The 20,903-nt window shown below is 44.9% G+C and overlaps 1 protein-coding gene across 1 annotated transcript in view; it reads right to left on the bottom strand.

Annotated features, from left to right (window-relative positions):
* The window catches only part of LOC126471373 (uncharacterized), a 160,219-nt gene extending 139,674 nt beyond the window's left edge, over window positions 1-20,545 (bottom strand). Inside the window, exon 1 of the mRNA XM_050099494.1 lies at window positions 20,332-20,545. Within this exon, the coding sequence (XP_049955451.1) occupies window positions 20,332-20,545 (214 nt within the window). The remainder of the gene's footprint in view (window positions 1-20,331) is intronic.
* Between the last annotated feature and the right edge of the window lie 358 nt (window positions 20,546-20,903).

Raw genomic sequence — 20,903 nt, forward strand, 5'->3', positions numbered from 1 at the left:
CGTCGCTTTCCGAGTCGTATTCAATCCAGAATGAGGTGTTATTAAGGTAGTTGAGCGTTCTAGCAATTCCACTTTTATGATTCCCATATGAATATTTCGATAGCCAAAAGAACCCGTTAGTGTGAAACTATCGGGAACTGCATTATATCAAACTGCAAGAACTTGAGACAATACGTGGACTCTTCTCTTCGCTGGGTGACCTATTACTGTTATTTAGCATTCTCTCCGTCCTAGTCGTAATGCAAATGGAACTTCAGAGGCGCTTTTCGCTATTCTTGACAAACATCAGTAACCTGTAATCACTGAGAGTCACAACTGCGTGATGATAATGGTTCAGGTTGTCAGTAGTTGTGGTGGTGTTATGCTGTCAAACTGCTTACAGTAACGTTAATGGTGGCGCACATAATTTAGCGCTGACTACCTACTTAAGTAAAGAGAGTGTTGTGGCGTCATCGCTTGTCTTTATTTGGCCTCAGCTTGAGTAATCCGATTCAACGAACATAGTACTCCAATCGCATGCTTCTAGTACAGTATGACTGCAGAGATTATCGTGCGGGTATTACATTAATTCTGCAATGAAATGCTTAACAAATCTTACCCTCAGCTATGCAACTGGAATGACTCATTACACAGGTACTCCATGTTGCGCTGGTTAAGTGATCAGTTCGCTGCAATCCTGCTTGTACTGTGCGTAAATACTCGCATTCTTCAGAAATGCTTCAAATGGCTCTGAGCGCTATGGGACTTAACTTCTGAGGTTATCAGTCCGCTAGAACTTAGAACTTCTTAAACCTAACTAACCTAAGGACACGAGACACATCCATGCCCGAGACAGGATTCGAACCTGCGACCGTAGCGGTCCCGCGGTTCCAGACTGTAGCGCCTGGAACCGCTCGGTCACCCCGGCCTGCATACTTGTATACTGATCATTCGTTATTTGACTAAATATGAACTACAATCTAATTCGCATGTATATGTCATGGGTTAACGCCGGCACATAGGTATGACTAAGGGTTGGATGCCGTTGAAGTCCTGTTACATTAATGGCAAGACAATTGCCTCAAAAAAACAATTGCATCTTAAATATCGAAGGACCGACGACCACACTGTCACAGCGCGTTGAAATACAGCAACGACGGCAGATGAAAATTTGTGATCGACTGTGCTTCGAACCCAGACCTCCTGCTTTCTAGACAGACGTTCTGATCACTGGACTATTTTTTTTAATGTTTGAGAAGACTTTCAGCACCAGGTAGGCGGAGGCAAAGAGGGCAGGGGACGAAGATCCTTTCCTGTCATGGTCCTTCAACAAGGTTCGTATGACATTCCGCTCCCAGTTGTTAGTGGCCATGCGCTTGGGATTCGCCCTTAACCTCAGTCGGAGTTGGAGACTCTCTTCAGTTACATCTAACTAGTGCGCATCTATTGCACTATTGTAAGAACCGAGATGTAGTATTTTGGTATTAAAATTTTGTAAATTTGTGGTAAGAACCTATGAGACCAAGCTGCTTAAGTAATCGGTCCCTAAGCTTACACATTACTTAATCTAACTTAAACTAACTTACGCTATGGACAACACACACACCCATGCCGGAGGGAGGATTCGAACCTCCGACGGTGGACACTATGATGAGACAGCAGTCAACGTCTCTGCAGCACCTATCTACACACGCTCCTCGTCAGACGCGAATTTCCATTTTTGCCGCATACCATATGCGCGGTACTCCCCGGTCATTGTTCCACTAGCTTGCGTCCACACTGTATTCCCGCGAAGGTCGGACGATGTCGTACGTCTAGCACTGAAAACTTTCGATGACCCGTGGAGACCCAAATAATTATACAGGATGTTGCAGGAGGAATAGTAAATATTCTAGGAGACGGTAGTGTAGACAAATTGTTGAAATAATGACATATAACATGCGTCCAATTTTTATTGAACATACAGATAGCTGGGTTCAATGCATTTTCGTTTCGTATGTTGGTCCTTACAGGACCCAGTTGTCTACACTTCCTTGAAAATGAGCTTCCAGCGTCACTGGAAGAGGTTCATTTGGCTACAAGAATGCGTATGTTCCTCCAGCATGACGGGGCTCCTGCACATTCCAGTCGTCAGGTGACACATTATCCAAACCTAACATTTCCTGCAAGATGGATCAGTAGATATGGGCACTTTTCTTGGCCTTCATGGTCCCCAGACCTTCTCTCTTTCGATTTTTGCCTGCGGGGATGGTTAAAGGCGAAGTATACAAAGACAAAGTAAACCCAAGAACCAATCTGATCGTTCGGATTATGAATAGTGCAGCCCTGATAAAAGAACGCAAAGACGACCTACACGTGGTGTTATCAAGAGAAGTCAAATGTGCATTGAAGTTGGTGAGGGAATTTTTGAAAATCAACTTTGAATGTCCTCGTTGCCTTTGCTTTGAGTTTGTTAGGGTTACGTACTAACAGCTGTATCTCTGTACACAATAAAAAGTGGACGCATTTATATGGAATTTTTTTATGCAATTCGTCTGTATTCCCACCTGCTAAAATATCTGATATTCCTCCTGAAACACTCTGTATATAGATATATGTGTGGTGTCTGTTCTTTCGGCCATGTCCGAAAGAAAATGCTTCATGGCATTCTGCAACGACCTTCGGCCGCAGGGGCTGATAGAGATTTCAGAGCTGCTTGGCTGTCTGAATAAAAGTAGATGCTACGATTTTTGTAGGGTCTACTCTAATTCTCCTCCGCGCACATGCTGATAAAAGATGTCATGTAATACTGTGGCCATCTTCCCTGAAGAGATTCTAGGTAGTACACCAGACCCGGTACTTTCATCTGTTTTCGACCTGTCAGTAAACCACTATATTATGTCTCCTGAACGGTGTAGTGTTTCGTTCTTTCACTGCTCCCTGCTTCCAACTGTTACATGGCAAGGTTTACTGAAACAGCTAGAGGTTATTGTATAGTTAGACGGCATTTCCCCAGCCATCGTCATACTGATTTGGGATTCCGTATATTCTAACTATATCCAGTTATTTACAATTTTTAGCCTTTATGTCCCTGCTGCGGCCTCCATTTTAAGCCACAGGTGTAAGGCGGGCATGTCTAGCCTAATATCCATCCCAAGAGTGGATGTCCTGATAATTCCGTCTGTTTGTGAAAGCAGGCCAGTCTCTGCACTTTGCCAGACTTCCTAGCAGCCACCTTCTGTTCGACTTTGTTCATATTATATGACAATAAATTATCATTGGTATTTTTGCAGAGGTGTATATCCAGTACGTACTGGGTTTAGACCCCAGTTTACCCTACAGCAGCTTCTAGTGCTTATAAGATTATCTTTCGCAGTGGAATATATTCTTTATGTGAGATGTTCATAATAGTTTTCCATCCAGTGCTACCTCTAGATACACTACAGCCATCTCTAAAGTTTCATCGAGAAACATAATTTTTCAGTATATGTGCTGGACATGCTTCCCCATAAATAATACTACACCAATTTTCGTGCGGCTTGTCTTTAAATACTTTTTCACAATGTTCAGTGCACATAGGTTTAACAATACTATCAAATTTTCTAAGTCTTACTGTGAATAAATCGTCTACTTATTCTTTTCAAGAGTAGTCTCTCGCATTCAGCTCATCTATGAGTTCATTCACCACTAGGTTCTTCATCTCTAACCATTTACTCGAAGGTCGTATTACTAGAACCCCCTCGACATCCAGGAAGATACAGACAGCATCCAGAAAGGGTAGTGCTTTTTCCACCTTCCCAAGTTGGTGAAGTGTTACCTCACATGATTTGCTTCGTAAGTATTATGAAAATGTGGCAGTTCATAAATAAAATTACGCATTCACAACAACAAAAAAGTAAGTCGGCAGAAAATAAAAGTGGCATTATGGATTTGGCAGTACCGTAAGGTTTTTCGCTGTGACCCTAAGGGTTACTAAAATTAGCAAGAAGAATTTTGCTAGAGCGTTGTCTTACCATTCCCTCATTTAATTTGTATCTGCCTGCTTGTAGTTCTGATACAAAAGAATTAAAAATCTTGCATTCAGCGAGTCTCGAAAGGCGAACAAAAGCAGCGTGCACCTGACAGGCAAGCACGTTACCTACGAGCTAGCGAACAGGTGTGGGGTCTCTGACGTACTTACTGGCTCAGTAGACGCTATGTCAAATAAATCGCAACATAAGAGACGAGAGTAGTTGTATTTCCCGTGAGGAACCACTTTCGTTGACTCAAAAGCATTAACTGATATCCTTATGTCACTTCTCAAGAGAAAATCACTTACGGTATTCAATTGAAATGACACGATAATGTCATGTGAATTTAGCAGGATAGTTCTGTGCCATCAAGGTAGTAACTCGTCGGTCACAGAGTTGCCAAACATATTCTGCGCTGTTGCCAAGTTTCAATTATAGTGCCAGGAAGGATACCAGCTGATATGTTCTATGAGTGACTTCGGAAGTGACTATAGCTTCATCTCAAAGTTGCGGGTGGGAAGGGCCGCAAGATCCTCATTATATGCCCATGAGTCTTATTCGCATTTCTGTAACCAGGTTTAGAGGCTAGAGTGCAATTACTTGTAATACATCGATGCACTGAATGCAAACTAAATGTCATATATTAATACCTGCGACAATTATTTGTGTTTTACTGTCTTAATCGGATCGAAACCTCGAAAGCGTATTCACCAGACGCGATTCACACTAGGACAGAGAGAATGCTAAATAACAGTAATAGGTCACCCAGCGAAGAGAAGAGTCCACGTATTGTCTCAAGTTCTTGCAGTTTGATATAATGCAGTTCCCGATAGTTTCACACTAACGGGTTCTTTTGGCTATCGAAATACTCATATGGGAATCATAAAAGTGGAATTGCTAGAACGCTCAACTACCTTAATAACACCTCATTCTGGATTGAATACGACTCGGAAAGCGACGTTAATTTGACGTTTTCATCCATCTCCTGACGTCTCACTGAATGAAGTCTGAAGTGCACGCACAGTTGTGTTGCCTGCCGCAAGGATTCTGTGAAGTGTTGTGGCAGCTGGCAGTCATTGCTGAATACACACATGTGCAAATATCCTCACTGCTCTAGCGGAACTCGTCTTTGTTGCATTTTTTCCATACCGTAATTAGCACAATAACATAAGGCTTGTTCTGCTGAAGAACTTGATGCCCACAAGTCCTTAAATAAGAATCTCCTAGCGGGAGTAATAAATACATGAAAGGAAACAGACTGTTGGACAAAAGAATGGACAGCTCCCTGCTTTTGGCGCTTCCGATAGCGCCTACGATAACAATCTGGTGTCATATTATGCTTCAGAACTCTAAACTGTTTGTTTTTTTACTTCATACTAAAACAAAAGTTGTGATATGAGAAGAGGAAATGACTTATATGCTTCTCAGGAACTTTAGTTTTTCGTGTTTATTTTCTCACTTCATATTAAAACAAGGGCGTTAATATGAGAAGAGGAAATGAATTATACGCTTCCAAGACATAATATTTCCTTGTGTGCTATTACTGCATACATGAAAGTCCTGCAGTTAATTTTTGTATGTTGGATAAATTTCGATATCACCTCACATTCCTTTGTGAGAAGGTTCCTATTGTCTTGGGATTCAAATAGAGTGGACGTTTCATCACTGGTTAATATTCTGATGACTAATGACATGATACCCGTTGCAATTGCTCCATGGCACCTGTGAGTAGAGTCTCACGTTGATTACTATATGAACACGCAGGCAGTGATATCCGCTCACTGCAGTCAGAGCCAAGGTGATTTCTTTCTGTTTAGGGCGAAGCGTTTGCTGCAGTGTCCACGCTCAGCCAACATAAACAAATTGCGGCGGCATTGGGCACTGCTAATCGCTGCACTTGTCGCGAGCCTCGACAACAAGAGCGCACTGTCTCTGCTAACGATACTATGGAGTTAATACATCTTACTTAACGTAATACGCAGGACGTGGGATGGGTAAAAATTCAGTTTGTAGCTTCCCATAGCATTAAAATACTTTACAGTCATATTTGATGCAATATTTATTGTTGGTTGTCTCTCTAATGTTAATAGTATTGATTCACATCGTGCGTTAACACGAAAACACACACACTCACACACAAACAGTCATTGATTCCAGTGAGGGTGACAACTACTGTGTGTTGAACAACACATACATCAGTCAGTTCTTCAGTTGGCGTCGAGTGGATGAGATTTTTCAATTACCTTGCACTGCAAGAATTGTAAGGAGGGGACTGAAAGTAAATGGACTTGATGTATGCTAAAGAGCTGCGACAAAGCAAAGCTTGTCCGATTATCAGATAACTGTCCACAGGGGCTTTGTGGACGAGTATACTTTCAGTAACCAACCCACCCACGATTATTACGTAAGATTTCTCGAGGGCGTAGGGGAATTGATTTCATTAAGTCGTCGACAGTGTAGCGTGATGGTTTACTTCCCACCATACGTTTTCTATATTCGTCCAAAGGTCGTTTGCATTTGTAGGGACACATGGCAATGACCTTGTTACCTCTGCCCACATATTCTCTATCTGGTTGATGTTCGGTGATCGTGGAACAAACGGCAACAGCTTTATCCTCTCTTGGCCCTGAAACCAATCTCGCACTGCTCTACTATGATGGATGGGTCTCCGCTCCTGTAAATACATTTTTATGTCGTTAGTTCATATATTTATATTTAAATAACGTATTTGTAATAAGCACATTGGATTATTATTTTCCACAGTGTTTAAGAATTCATTCCCTGTCATAGATAAGTGATCTGGATTCAACAGTCCGATTAAGAATGTGCTTCACCCAGTCTATCATATGATGAGAGTCGTAGTCGGATAGCCACATTAAGACTGACTGGCTGAATCCTATTAGGACGATCTTGTGTCGAAATGAAATTACAGAAATCGGATAATTTGAACGTCTGTATTGCAACAATGCTACGCACATAAATTCCTATGATGGAGTAACAGCTAACAACCGTCTAAGAAAAAGAGAGAAATATGTCTACTAGCAGCAATGTAACGTGATTATAACCCATATCTATGTGATGGAAATACTGAATCGAACAATACACATCTATTTCAGTGGAGGGAAGATACACCATATCGGATTTGCTGATGACATAATGAAAATAATACTAATAATAAAAACCCCGGGTGGCCGATAGGGGAAACCTTCCCCCATATGGGTGGTACTGAGGAAATCAAATACTTGTGGTGAACCAAATACTAACACAGTCCTGAACGGCTACTCAATCCGTTGAACCCAAAATCCAGACACATCTGAGTGAAAATCACCGCTACTCTGGTCACCGTCTGTTAGCTCAATGAGCTTGGCTGAAAATATATGCTTCCAAAGGCTTCAACACCCTCTGGTCCTGTCCGGTCCTGGTATCACCCAGGCCAAACCAATGAAACACAAGAAAACGTGAACTATGCAAGCAAAGCTAACTTTACCCCAGGTGGTACACAACTTGGCCACCGATAGGCGGCAGTTGGATTTTCGCACTCTGGGCGGTCCAGGTTAGCACGGCAGAGAATATCGAAGATCTCTGGCAAATTTCCCTACAAGCAGAAAACATTCATTTGAAAACTAAACATCGATACATTGATCCAAACAAGAAACCTAAATAATCTCACAAAAGAAATCGTCCGCCAAAAAATTCTCATCCTTGCTCTTCAAGAACCACGATTAATTGGCAATTAAAACTTTCATTACGGAAACCACGGCATCTTCAAAATACAACAAAAGGTAGCGAAACTCGCACTAATCTTCGGCATTGCATTTCTCGAACACAGATCTATCAACAACTCTGTCGAAGAAATCACACCCATCAACAATCGAGTAATGACTATGCTCATTCAGAGCCCCTATAAAAAATATACACTCATAAATGCACATGCCCCCACCAACATCGAAAATAAGGAAAGCACCGAAAATGTCGAAAAATTGTGGAACACACTCGACAATACTATGAGCAAAATTCACCGAGATGACGTGAAAATACTAATGGGAGACTTCAACTCTCTATTTGGGAAAGAAAAAACCTGTAGAAAAATCATTGGTACAAATTCAACACACCGAAACGCTTAGACCAACGGCACACGTCTGACTGGCATTTGCCAACAATTCAACCACAAAAGAATGTCTTCACACTTTAGGAAGTAGCCTGTTCCCAAGAAACATGGTTGGCTACCAGGAGCAAGCTGCTTTCGTTCGCCTTTCGAGACTCGCTGAAAGCCAGATTTTTAATTCTTTTGTAGCAGAGCTACAAGCAGGCAGATACAAACGCAATAAGGGAATCGTAAGACAACGCGCCTTGCTACTTTCAGTAACCCTTAGTGTCAGAGCGAAAACCTTACGGTACTGCCAAATTCATAATGACGACATATTTTTTGTTGTTGTGAATACATAATTATATCTATGAAATGCCACTTTTCATAATAATTGCGGATGATACAGGAAATGAAGTAAATACGGATCTTTTCGAAGTCAAAAGTCGGTAATGTCCTACTAATTCGTATTAAAATAGTCTCAATCGTCTTACAGATACTTAATGCTTTATTAAGATAGTCTGCCGTCGTGATGTTTCTGTAGTAAGCTGAATTAAATTTGTATTAGTACAGTGAATATTTTAATTGAATTTTCCATTAGTTTACTAAACGCAACAGTAATCATCAAAGAGAAATTAATCAGCAAAAGAATTTTCTTTCACGATATCTAAAACGATCTGACAATGCTAAAGTTGTTTACAAATTCTACGCCAGTAGACACCTACTGGTTCCAACGATATCATTATACCAGAGTAGTTTTAAGAGTATTTTCGTCTAGAAATGATCGATCAAGAGCGGGAAAGGTAAATCTTTACGAATATATGACGAGAGGGACAAGTGCTTGAGAGAGGACTTCTCTATCATTACAAGTGCCTGAGAGACGACTTTAATTACAATCTCCTGGATAGTTTTGTTTCTCAAATCAAGAAGTGCGTTATCATGCAGTAGCACATGTGATGTAGTTGTGTTGCTCGATTTTCTTACGCTTAGACCGAAAGGTGTCTCAGTTGATGGCAACAATTTCCAGCTGTGTTGCATACTGCCCTCGGGGCAGAATTCGTAGCCCAAAACACACTTTTTGAGCTATCAGATGTAAAATATTATGGTGGTGGTGGTGGTTAATGTTTAACGTCCCGTCGACAACGAGGCCATTAGAGACGGAGCGCAAGCCCGGGTTACGGAAGGAGTTACGGAAGGATTGGGAAGGAAAGAGGCCGTGCCCTTTCGAAGGAACCATCCCGGCATTTGCCTGAAACGATTTAGGGAAACCACGGAAAACCTAAATCAGGATGGTTGGAGACGGGATTGAACCGTTGTCCTCCCGATAAAATATTATGTTCACACTACTCTTTGCTCGAGTTTATGTCTTTTGGAGGGGCTCAGCCTTTCATTTCTTCTTAGGAAGTTAACGATAAAGGCATCATAACACGTCACCAGTAACAGTACTGCATACGAATGCTCAATGAGCGACCTGATGACGTTCAATAATAGTCACTCCGTTGATTTTTGTTGTTTCGAATTAGAGCATGCAGTACTCCTACACCAGACTTCTGAACTTTGCCTGTTGAATGCAAATGTCGCATGATGGTAAAATGGTAATCTATCACATATATCAGTAGTCGAGACTTCCTTAATGTGGAAAATCATTCATGCCAGAACAATCTTTGTTGAAACAAGAATATCTTTTTCTGGCGTATTTTTCCCAAAAGCGCTCGCTCCATACACAATTCAAATCTTCCTAGCTGCCTCCTCTGCATTCACCCCTCTGTTATACCAAAAGTAAACGTTGTGTTGCAGATGTTACACCTATTTCCACTTGCGACTCAATTTTACAATGCTTAACTGTAGTTCATGATTTTCAAGTATGCAAAATCCAATGCTTAACTGCAAGATGATAACTAGAACTTCAAATTCGAAAATGACAGTTGATACACACACTGACAGCGTCGCGCCGCGTTCACCTGGGCGGCGCCGGATTTCAGGCGGCGGGTGGCGTCTGGCCGGTGGCTGGTAGCCGCTTCAGCGCGAGGAAACGCTCGAGCGTAAGCTGTTGCGACGCAGCCACGAGCTGTCCTGCGGAATTGTTACTGGAATACTTGTTATTGCTGGTGGGTAGAATGTTAAGCGAATTATCTTCGATGTTCAGTCAGACTCATAACTTTAGACCGACTGTGGTAAAAAAAAAAAAAAAAAAAATTACAGTTGTACGCGAACATGCGACTATAAGCTCAGAACGCACGACGCTTGCCACTTTTTTTTATTATATTTCTTTAATTTTTATAACATTTTTTTTGTATTATAGATTTATTTTTGTTTCATTACAAAGAAAGATCCTACAACTGCCATAGCCGAGCGTCCGAGTCGTCTTCTCGTCTGTTGGGAGGGGTTCCCCCCTATTCCGTCCGTAGAGGATCAATATGCTCCAGGATTCTTCTTCATTTTCAGCGTCTCATACCCGGAACGCCCCAGTGAGCAGGAGGATCCGCAAATAATGAACCTAAATAATTTGCGAAACGAGTTCTGTACTTCGGGTGGCGGCTGAAAGCTGCATGTGTCGTCATCAATAGGGACCAAAAGTCGAGTGTGCCTTTGGGAGCATCGCAAATGTAGTAAACGGCCATGCCTTTTAGCCAGATAACGGCGTTCGTTCTGGTTGATGGAAAGTATACGACGTCGGGGCGCAATACGTCATCAGGGGAGATAGACTCCGGCAATCGCCGCAAGAGTAATGCCAGCATGCGCTGCGTCAGTAGCCAGCACTCGCTGGTCGCGGCACACGTCAGACGGTGTGCATCCGAGTCAGCGACTGAGCATGTCGGACACAAGGGGTCGTCCGTCAGATGTATGGAATGTAACCTCTGACGAGTAGCGAACTTCCCATTCACAACTACGTACCACAATGAACGCACCGTCGTAGGTAGAAAAGGCGTGTGTACCGCTCGCCACACCGTGTTCCAGGCAACTTCAGGGTGTCTGTGGGTGACCGTATTTACAGGTTGCCGCTGCTGATAGAGGCGATAATAGTCTTTTGTGCTGGGCTTCCGTGTCGTCGGAAGTTCTGAACGTAAGTAGCTGAAGTCAATAAAGAAGTCTCTGATGTGGGTGAGTGCCGGTGAAATGTGTCCTACAGAAACCGGGGGATGCAGAGAGTGTGGTGCCACTTCCGCTATCAGGGTGCCCGTCAGAGTGGCGTGGGCAGAGGTCCACGTGCGACGCATGGTGTTGAGATAAAGCGATCGCGCACGGTTATATACGTGAATTAAACCGATACCGCCCGCCCGCTGCGGCAGTGTCAGGGTGGCGTATCGGACTTTAAAAACCAGACCGGTGCTTACGAAATGTCCATATGCTGCTTGAAATCTTTCGGCCAGCGTAGCTGTCAAGGGAAGGATATGCGCAAAATAGTTCAGTTTTGAGACAAGATAGGTGTTGACATAACATGTTCTGAGGAGCATATCCAAGCGACGCAGTTTATTGTCCTGCAGCAGAGCACGTGTCTGGTGTAGGAGCCGGCGGTACGTAGCCGCCGCCGTGCGGCGGACATTGCTATAGAATTACACTCCTAAACACTTGAGTACGGCACCTTGTCAAAGGGCACCGCCGTTGTGTGGGAAATCCCCCCTCCGACATCCATGTATTTTGTCTTCTTCACGTTGATGACGCTCCCAGCGACCGCCCCGTACTGGCGTAGCCACTGTAGCGCCATATGCATTTCATCCTCTGATCTGGCCAGGAACACCACGTCATCGGCGAATGCACCACAACAAAAGGTCACGTCCCGCAAGGAGATACCAGTTAATCGCTGCCGTAGACCATGTAAAGCTGGTTCAAGTGCTGCAGCAAATAATATACCCGACAGGGGGCACCCTTGTCGCACTGACCGTCCAACAACAATGTGACCAGACTGATAACCGTTGACCATCATGCGGGAGCGCGCTCCGTGGACCAGTCGAAGGACCACCTGTACAGACTCCGGAGAGAGGCCCATGCGATGCAAAACTGCGCGTAAGAAGCCGTGATCGACGCGGTCGAATGCGTGGTCAAAATCTACGGCGACAAGGGCGCCTCTTATTTTGCAGGCCGCCGTCAAAGCAATTACGTCGCGGTATGCTCCTAACGCCGTATGAATGTTGCTGACACCACCTAAACATGTCTGATCGGTGTGGATGGCTTTCCCGATAGCGGTGTGGAGACGCGCGCGGTGGATACGGGCGAAGATCTTGTAGTCGTTGTTGAGGAGTGTGAGTGGGCGAAAATCCTGCCACCTACAACCACCATTCGGTTTCGGAACTGGGATCAAGATGCCTTCTGTGAATTCTGTGGGGACAGTGAAATCAGGGCGGATCAGGTCTTGAAACATTTGGAGCCACTTGTCACCCATAAGGTGGTAAAAAGTGCGGTAGAATTCCAGGGGTAAACCGTCCGGTCCAGGCGACTTGTTCGGTGCACCGCGTGCCAAGGTCGATGTCAGCTCGTCGGGTGTAATGGGCAACAGCAGACTATCATCGGGTGCCACGTCCCGAGGGGCGGGAAAATCGTGCAACAGCCCGTCATAATCACGTACATTTCGCGGATCTTCCATGTACAAGGTCCCATAGTGTCTGGCGAACGTGTGCGCGATGTCCGTTTGTGTCACTGCGCGCCCGCCGTCCTCCGTGTTTACCGCCGTAATGAGCTGACGTTTGCGGTGGCGCCTCTCGCGCACAATGTGATACACTGACGCTGTTTCGTTGGGGATACAGTCTTGCACTCGCGCACGGATGCGGACACCGTCTAGCTGCTCTGTCCTGATGCGAAGTAGACGAGCTTTGATGCGTTGTACGGACATCTGACGTTCGGGAGACGGCGGTTGCGTCGCCAGCTCACGTAACGCTGTATAGTAAAATTCCGATGTTGCCCTTTGCCAGTTCGATCTGTCACGCCCGTAGGCCATCAAGGTCTTTCGGAGGGCAGGTTTGACACATCCCAGCCACCACAGCAACGTGGAAGCATACATAGGCAGGCGCCTGATACATCGACGCCACGTGTCAGTGACTGCTCGCCGACACGCTTCCTCGCGAAGGAGGGAGACGTTCAGCGTCCACGGGCCCCTGCTGCGTCTTGTGAGTTGTCGGGGCAAGGTGACAGTGCAGATGTACGCGAGATGGTCCGTGAAGGCCGTCGGCCAGAGTTCTGCATCACGGGTTGCTGTGCGGAGGGCACGCGAGACGTATATCCGGTCCAGACGACTGGCAGAGTGGCTGGTAAAGTGCGTATATCCACTCTGGGTCCCATGATGCAAGAGCCATGTGTCGTGGAGAGCGAGGTCACGTATCAATGCTTGTAGAGCGGGGCATGGGACGTAATGCGGTATCTGGTCCTCGGGCCGCAGAACACTGTTAAAATCGCCGCCCACTATGTAATGGTCCATATTTCCTTGCAAAAGTGGGGCCAACTCCTCCGAATAGAAGACATGCCTGTCACCGCGGTGCGAATTACCGGAGGGAGCGTAGACGTTAATGAGGCGCACTGCGCCAAGTGTGAGTGCGATGCCTCGCCCGTTCGGCAAGTACGTCGCGTCCGTCGCGTCTATGCCATCTCGGAGAAGGATGGCCGTTCCTCCTGCGCCATCACCTACGGGTAGGCTGTACGTGGTGTAGCTATATAGGTCTAAACACAGCTCGGGACGGACCTCCTGGAGAAGGGCAATGTCCAAGTCTGCCGCTCTGATCATGTCGTGTAACATGCGGTTCTTGACAGTGGAGTGGACACCATTTACATTGACTGTTCCCACACGGTATGACTGAGACATATCAAGTGGCGGAGGCAGTGTGCCGGTGCAATCCCACAGTGATTTCACACATCACACACCACACAGCCATCCACCTGCATGCTGTGCATTACTGTGCCGTAGAAGTCCCTGATTGGCAGAGCCCTCCGGGCTCATTGCCAGCCATGGGCTCTGGTGGAGATATCGATGTTTGCTGTGCGTCATCTGCCTCCATATCGTCTGCCCAATCACCAAGAGACGATTGTGATGTCATTGAGGGCTGGACGCTTTCACAGGAGCCCACATTTTGGGAGTCGACGCAGTGCGCCTCGTTTTCTGGGCCACCAGATTTAGGAGAGTGTTCCTTGTCTGCAGGCACCTTCTGGTGAATGATGCCACTGGAGTCCGTTGCAATTGGGGGCGAGTCAACGAAGTCGATGTCTTCCGCCGGCTTCACATTCCTGTCCTGTTCGTCAGCTGACAATCGCCTCTTCTTGTGTCGCTTGGGTGATTTTTGCTTTCGGGTCCGAGATTCGACATCCACTGGAGGGCGGGGCTCGACACAGTCTCGGTCGCTAGGAAACCCTGTGTCTGATCCCGACAGTGACGGTGGCTGGGTGCCCACGGCGCTGCGGTGGGCGGAGGCTATAGGAACCTCTGCACCGTTGGGCTGCGGCGTCGTCGATGGCGCTGACTCTCCATCGGAGCTGGCAGCGGCTTGAGGAGGTAGCAGGTTTTGATCATCCATCACATCATGTCGTGCCGCCTCCACATATGTTAGCGGGAGAGAGGTCATAGTGGATCGTTGGGGAAGTTCATTGCGGGGCACCTGAACGAGGCGGCGCTGCAGACACTCAGTTCTAACATGGCCCTCCTGGCCGCAGCCCGAGCAGGTCCTCGGTTGTCCATCATATATAACAATTGCGCGGCAGCCACCAACGAAAACATACGATGGAACGTGCTTCTTAAGTCCTATGCGCACTTGTCGTACCCCGTTAAGGACAGGGTACGTTTCGAATGTGTTCCATTTCTCCTCTGTGTGGCTCAGAACTGTGCCGTATGGCCGCAGCGCATCAACGACTAGGTTGGCAGGAACTTCGAACGGTAGTTCAAAGATGCGCACGGTACGCACCCCCAGACCAGCATGGTCAACTCCTACCACGCTCACGTTACCGTCTGCGTGACAGAAGCGCAAGCCGTTTGCAGATCGTTGGAGTAATCTGTCGCAGGCCGCTTCGTCAATCAGTTTGAGGTACACTGTGCTGGTTACAATAGACAGATGAATTCCTATCAGTTCTTGTGGTTCGATGTGCATGATGTCTCGTAGAAACCGTTCAATTTCATGGGCCTTCGGTCTCGTGTACGATGCGTTGAACGTTAGTTTGATTGTAGCTTTTCGATATGAGAACGCCATGTCGGGTCGGTACAGGTACTATACGGCAAGACAACGACGCGACCGCGCGCTAGCGGGTAAACAACAACACCTGCGGAGCACTGCCCGGCGCGCCGAGCCCCTCCGCACGGTAACACGGCTGAAAGCCGACTGCCACTAGACCACGGGCTCACGTAGTCCGACAACGTCTCGGAAGTAGACAACACTTCCTCCTAACACTTCCACATCTTACAGTGTTGCCAGATTGTGCATATGGCCGGACTTAGAGTTGTCAGGGGCGGTCAGTTTTATTGGCCACCTTAAGTGAATGACTCGGACTTAGTCTCTGTGGCGGCCGGCCGGCGGTCAGTTTTACTGTCTAAGACTGTACATATGTTTGCTACTTAATTTACAATTTTTGTCACTGTACCTATAGGTTATAAACAGTTCTGGTGGTTGGTATTTCCTATTAAGTAGTAATGTTTTGAACTGTACTTACAAGTTGCATGGACAATTTCTTACGTATTACGCTCCTGTTTCATTTTTGGTGTTGTTCTTCTTCTTATGAATGCCAATTTGCGGTTTTTTCCCCATTCCACAGCACTATGAACTGAACGCTTATTTCAGTGCAGTGTTTTGGTTTCTGTTGCCGACTGTCAAATGTTTTTGCCAAAGATCGAATGTTATTGCCAAACTTTCGAGTGTAATTATTGAAGTATCTGTTATCTGTTCGTGTACACATTTGTGTGCGTGTGTGTGTGTGTGTGTGTGTGTGTGTGTGTGTGTGTGTGTGTGTGTGTGTGTGTATGTGTGTGTCTGTGTGTGTGTATGTGTGTGTGTTTTGGTGTGATATAATTTTGTGTGTGTGTATATTGGTGTGATACAATTTCTTTTTGTGGGCTGTGTGTGTGTGTGTGTGTGTGTGTGTGTGTGTGTGTGTGTGTGTCCAGAAGGCGAAGGGGAAAGAGTTTTTTTTTGTTTTATCTTAGCATTTCCTTTATTAAGTGTAGTAGGGGGCCTGTGCTGATGTGTGTTTGTTCATTTATCGCATGCTTGTTTTCTACTATGGCTTTCTGGATGTGGAAGTTTTCTTGCGTTTGCTCAAAATGGTTCAAATGGCTCTTAACGTCAGAGGTCATCAGTCCTCTAGAACTTAGAACTACTTAAACCTAACTAACCTAAGGACATGGACATCAAACACATCCATGCCCGAGGCAGGATTTCGTGAGAAGATTCCGTCGCACCGGAAAACGCCTTTCTTTTAATGATTTCCAGCCCAAATCCTGTATCATTTCTGTCACATAACTGAGACGATATTCCATAAACACGCAATTTTACTACGAGCCGCTTGTGTGGTACAGTGTCAAAAGCCTTCCGGAAATCCAGAAATACGGAATCGATCTGAAATCCCTTGTCAATAGCACTTAGCACTTCATGTAAAGAGCAAGTTGTGTTTCACAGGAACGATGTTTTCTAAACCCATGTTGACTGTGTGTCAATAGACCGTTTCCTTCGAGGTAATTCACGATATATGTTCTAAAATCCTGGTGCATATCGACGTTAACGATATGGGCCTGTAATGTAGTGTAGTACTCCTACTACCTTTCTTGAATATTGGTGTGACCTGTGCAACTCTCCAGTCTTTGGGTACGGATCTTTCGTCGAGCGAAAAGTAATATATGATTGTTAAGTATGGAGGTAATGCATCAGCATACTCCGAAGGAACCTAATTGGTATACAGTATGGACCTTGCTTTTATTAGGTGATTTGAGTTGCTTCACTACTCCGAGGATATTTACTTCTACGTTACTCATGTTGGCAGCTGTTCTCGATTCGAATTCTGGAATATTTACTTCATGTTCTTTTGTGAAGGCATTTCAGAAGGCTGTGTTTAGTAGATCTGCTTTGGCAGCACTGTCTTCGATAGTATTTCCATTGTTATCACTCAGAGAAGGCATTGATTGTTTCTTACCGCTAAAATACTTCACATACGACCAGAATCTCTTTGGATTTTCTGCCAGGTTTCGAGACAAAGTTTCGTTGTGAAAACTGTTGTAGGCGTCGCGCATTGAACTCCGCGCAAAGTTTCGAGCTTCTGTAAAGGATCGACAATCTTGGGGATTTTGCGTCTGTTTAAATTTGGCATGTTTGTTTCGTTGTTTCTGCAACAGTGTTCTAACCCGTTTTGTGTACCAAGGAGGATCAGTTCCGTCGTTTGTTAGTTTATTTGGTGTAAACCTCTCAATTGCTAGTGATACTATTTCTTTGAATTTAAGCCACATCTGGTCTACACTTATATTATTAATTTGGAATGAGTAGAGATTGCCTCTCAGGAAGGCGTCAAGTGAATTTTTATCTGCTTTCCTGAATAGGTATATTTTTCGCTTATTTTTCGAGGATTTGGGGATTACAATATTCAATCTCGCTACGACAACCCTGTGTTCACTAATCCCTAGATCGGTTTTGATGCTCGTTATTAACTCAGGATTATTTGTTGCTAAGAGGTCAAGTGTGTTTTCACAACCGTTTACTATTCTCGTGGGCTCATGAACTAACTGCTCGAAATAATTCTCAGAGAATGCGTTTAGCACAATTTCGGATGATATTTTATGCGTACCTACGGAATTAAACATGTATTTTCGCCAACATATCGAGGGTAAACTGAAGTCACCACCAACTATTATCTTATGACTCGGGTACGTGTTTTAAATGAAAGTCAAGTTTTATTTGAACCTTTCAGCAACTGTACCATCTGAACTGGGAGGTTGGTGAAAGGATCCAATTATTATTTTATTCCGGTTGCCAACAATCACCTCTGCCCATACTAACTCACAGGAAGTATCTACTTCAATTTCGCGACAAGTTAAACTACTTCTAACAGCAACAAACACGGCACCGCAACCGTGTTTAGCCTATCTTTTCGGAACACCGTTAGGTTCTTCGCAAAAATTGCGTCTGAGCTTGTATACGACTTTAGCCAGCTTTCAGTGCCTATAACCAAAAGCGAACAGCAGATTCGAAGACGGTTATACACTGCAAAAGGCTGAAATTTCTACGATATTTTCCTGAGATTCCGATCTTAACAGCTTTGAAAATTTGGCTGATATCTTTAACCGTTTCCGAGATACAGTGGTTCATGTTTACTTATATACGTAAAAAACGCACATGATATTTATTGTGAGACAAAATATAAATAATAAACGGCCGAATAAAATAGCTCAAAGTTTTAGGGTATATTATCTAGGCATATATCTAAATGTGTCATCTTCCCGTTTTCAAAAATGTTTTTCCGCTATCGATAAACACCCCAAAAACCTGGTTTCTGGGTATCAAAACTGAGCCGCGGATTCAAAGACGCCTATGGAGAGAAAATGGCTGTAATTTTTACGGTATATTGCTAAGATCCCGATCTGAAACATCCTTGGAAATTGTCTTGATATCTTTATCTGTTTCCAAGAAACAGAAGTCCAAATTTACTGCACTTTTACACATAAAATATGCTCGTAAAATCTGATGTGATGCGAAATCAAAATAGTAAATAACCGCAGAAAATTGCTCAAATTTTAACTGTATAGCCTCTAGGCATTTATCTGGAAGTACCATCTTCCAGTTTTCAAAAGTCTTTATCCATTACTGGGAAACACTCCAAAAACACGGATTTTGGGTACGAAAGTCGAGCTGCGAATTCGAAGATGGCTATGAACAGCAAATGGCTGTAGTTTTTACGATGTATTCCTAAAATTCCTAACTCGAACAGCCTTGAAAGTTTTCTTGATATCTTTACTCGTTTCGGATATACAGATGTTCGAAGTTACTCTATTGGTACACGTAAAATACGCACCTAAAATCCGGTATAAGGCGAAAACTTAATTTATAAAGTGATGTAGCACGGAGCAATAATCGTACGCTATAAAGTGTGTCCTTACCTTCTGAAGGGTTCTGGACACCATATGTTGTAGTACCGAAGCACTTGCAGAATTTTTGTGCACGTAAAATCAGGTCTGAGATGTAAAATTAGCTTTGTGTCGTTTGAATTTCACATAAGTAAACTACCTAAATTTTTCTGACCAATACATTTCCTTTCGCATGAGTCTCGTGCCTTGGTGCAGCAGGGAAAAGAAGGGGCCAGTGGAAATATGCAACTATTGGGACACAAAAAATGTGAATATGTTTCTGTTTATTTAAAAGACTCTGACTGAAAACTGAGGTACCAGCAGCCTCGTTCTACTTTCCTCAGTACGTTTAAAATTTTTCTTAAACACTTTCTTGTTTGTTTTTTTTCTTTTTTTTACGCTGAGAGTGAAGAAGAGACTGGCAGTGGCAAATAGACGGAAAAGTGACAATTACTGGAAGATAGTAGACAGTGGATGAGGTTTAGAAAGTGAGAAGGAGACAATGGCAGTATGAGAGAAAGAGAGGGACACAGTGGCAGTGGAACATAGTTGACAGTGACAGAACAGTGCTAGGAAAAGAGTGAAGGAGACAGTTCTAGTGAGAGAGGAATATAGAGAAGGAGAAAGTGATAGCCAGTGATAATGAGAGACAGAGTCTGTGACGGTGACAACGAGGAAGAGAGGGGTAGTGACAGTGGGAAGATACGTCAGCAGTGGGAAGGGATGAATGAGATTGTAGCAGTGAGAGAGAGCAAGAGGGATGGTGACAGTGAGAGTAGACAGTATTAGTAAAACAGAACAAAGGGAATTGTGGCTGTGAGACAGGGGACAGTGACAGTTACAGAGACACAAAGACAAAATGACAACGAGTTGGGCTGAAAGAGTGAGTGAGAACAGAGAAGTGTGAGTGGGTGGTTATGAGCAACCTATAGCGATGGGCTAGTAGGACGAGCGAGTTACTGTTAGGGGAGCTTGTGCGAATAAGAGGTGAGTCGCACGTTGAAAAGCGCGCGAATATGTTCGCATGCTAAAATTTTTTAAAGGTGCTGAGGAAGGTAGAACGAGGCAGCTGGTACCCCACTTTTCAGTCGGAGACTTTCAATACACAACAGGATATTCATCCTTTTGTGCTACGATAGGAGAATTTTTCCGGTGGTGTGGCTCAGCATGTGAAATCGGACGAATCTGTACGAAACAGGACGTATATTGTGTGTTCCAGATCTACCGTTGTGGAAGGATGCGGTCGGACAGCGAGGAGGCGTTACCTTGGCGGGGCAGCTCGACGTACTCGACGGCGGGCGTGTCCGTGAAGGCGCAGGGCGCCGCGCAGGCGGGCTGCCCCTCGGCGGCTGCGGCGGCGGCGGCGGCCGCGTCTGCGTCGTGCGCCAGCGCGCGCTGCAGGAACGTGGGCAGCGGCGGCGGCGGGATGTGCAGGATCGCGTCCGGCGGCGGGCCGCACTCCACGCACGACACGTTCATCTGCGCAGACACACCGTCACCATTCTCACTGCGCGCCGCCGGCTCGTCGTCCAACAGAACGGCACGCCACCGTCACATTACGATGTTAAAATACACTACTGGCCATTAAAATTGCTACACCAAGAAGAAATGCAGATGATAAATAGGTATTCATTGGACAAATATATGTTACTAGTACTAACATATGATTACATTTTCACGCAATTTGGGTGCATAGATCCTGAGAAATTATTACCCAGAACAACTACCTCTGGCCGTAGTAACGGCCTTGATAGGCTTCGACATTGAGTCAAACAGAGCTTGGATGGCGTGTACAGGTACAGCTGCCCATGCAGCTTCAACACGATACCACAGTTCA

Source organism: Schistocerca serialis, chromosome 3 (genome assembly GCF_023864345.2).
Source record: "Schistocerca serialis cubense isolate TAMUIC-IGC-003099 chromosome 3, iqSchSeri2.2, whole genome shotgun sequence".
NCBI lineage: Eukaryota > Metazoa > Arthropoda > Insecta > Orthoptera > Acrididae > Schistocerca > Schistocerca serialis.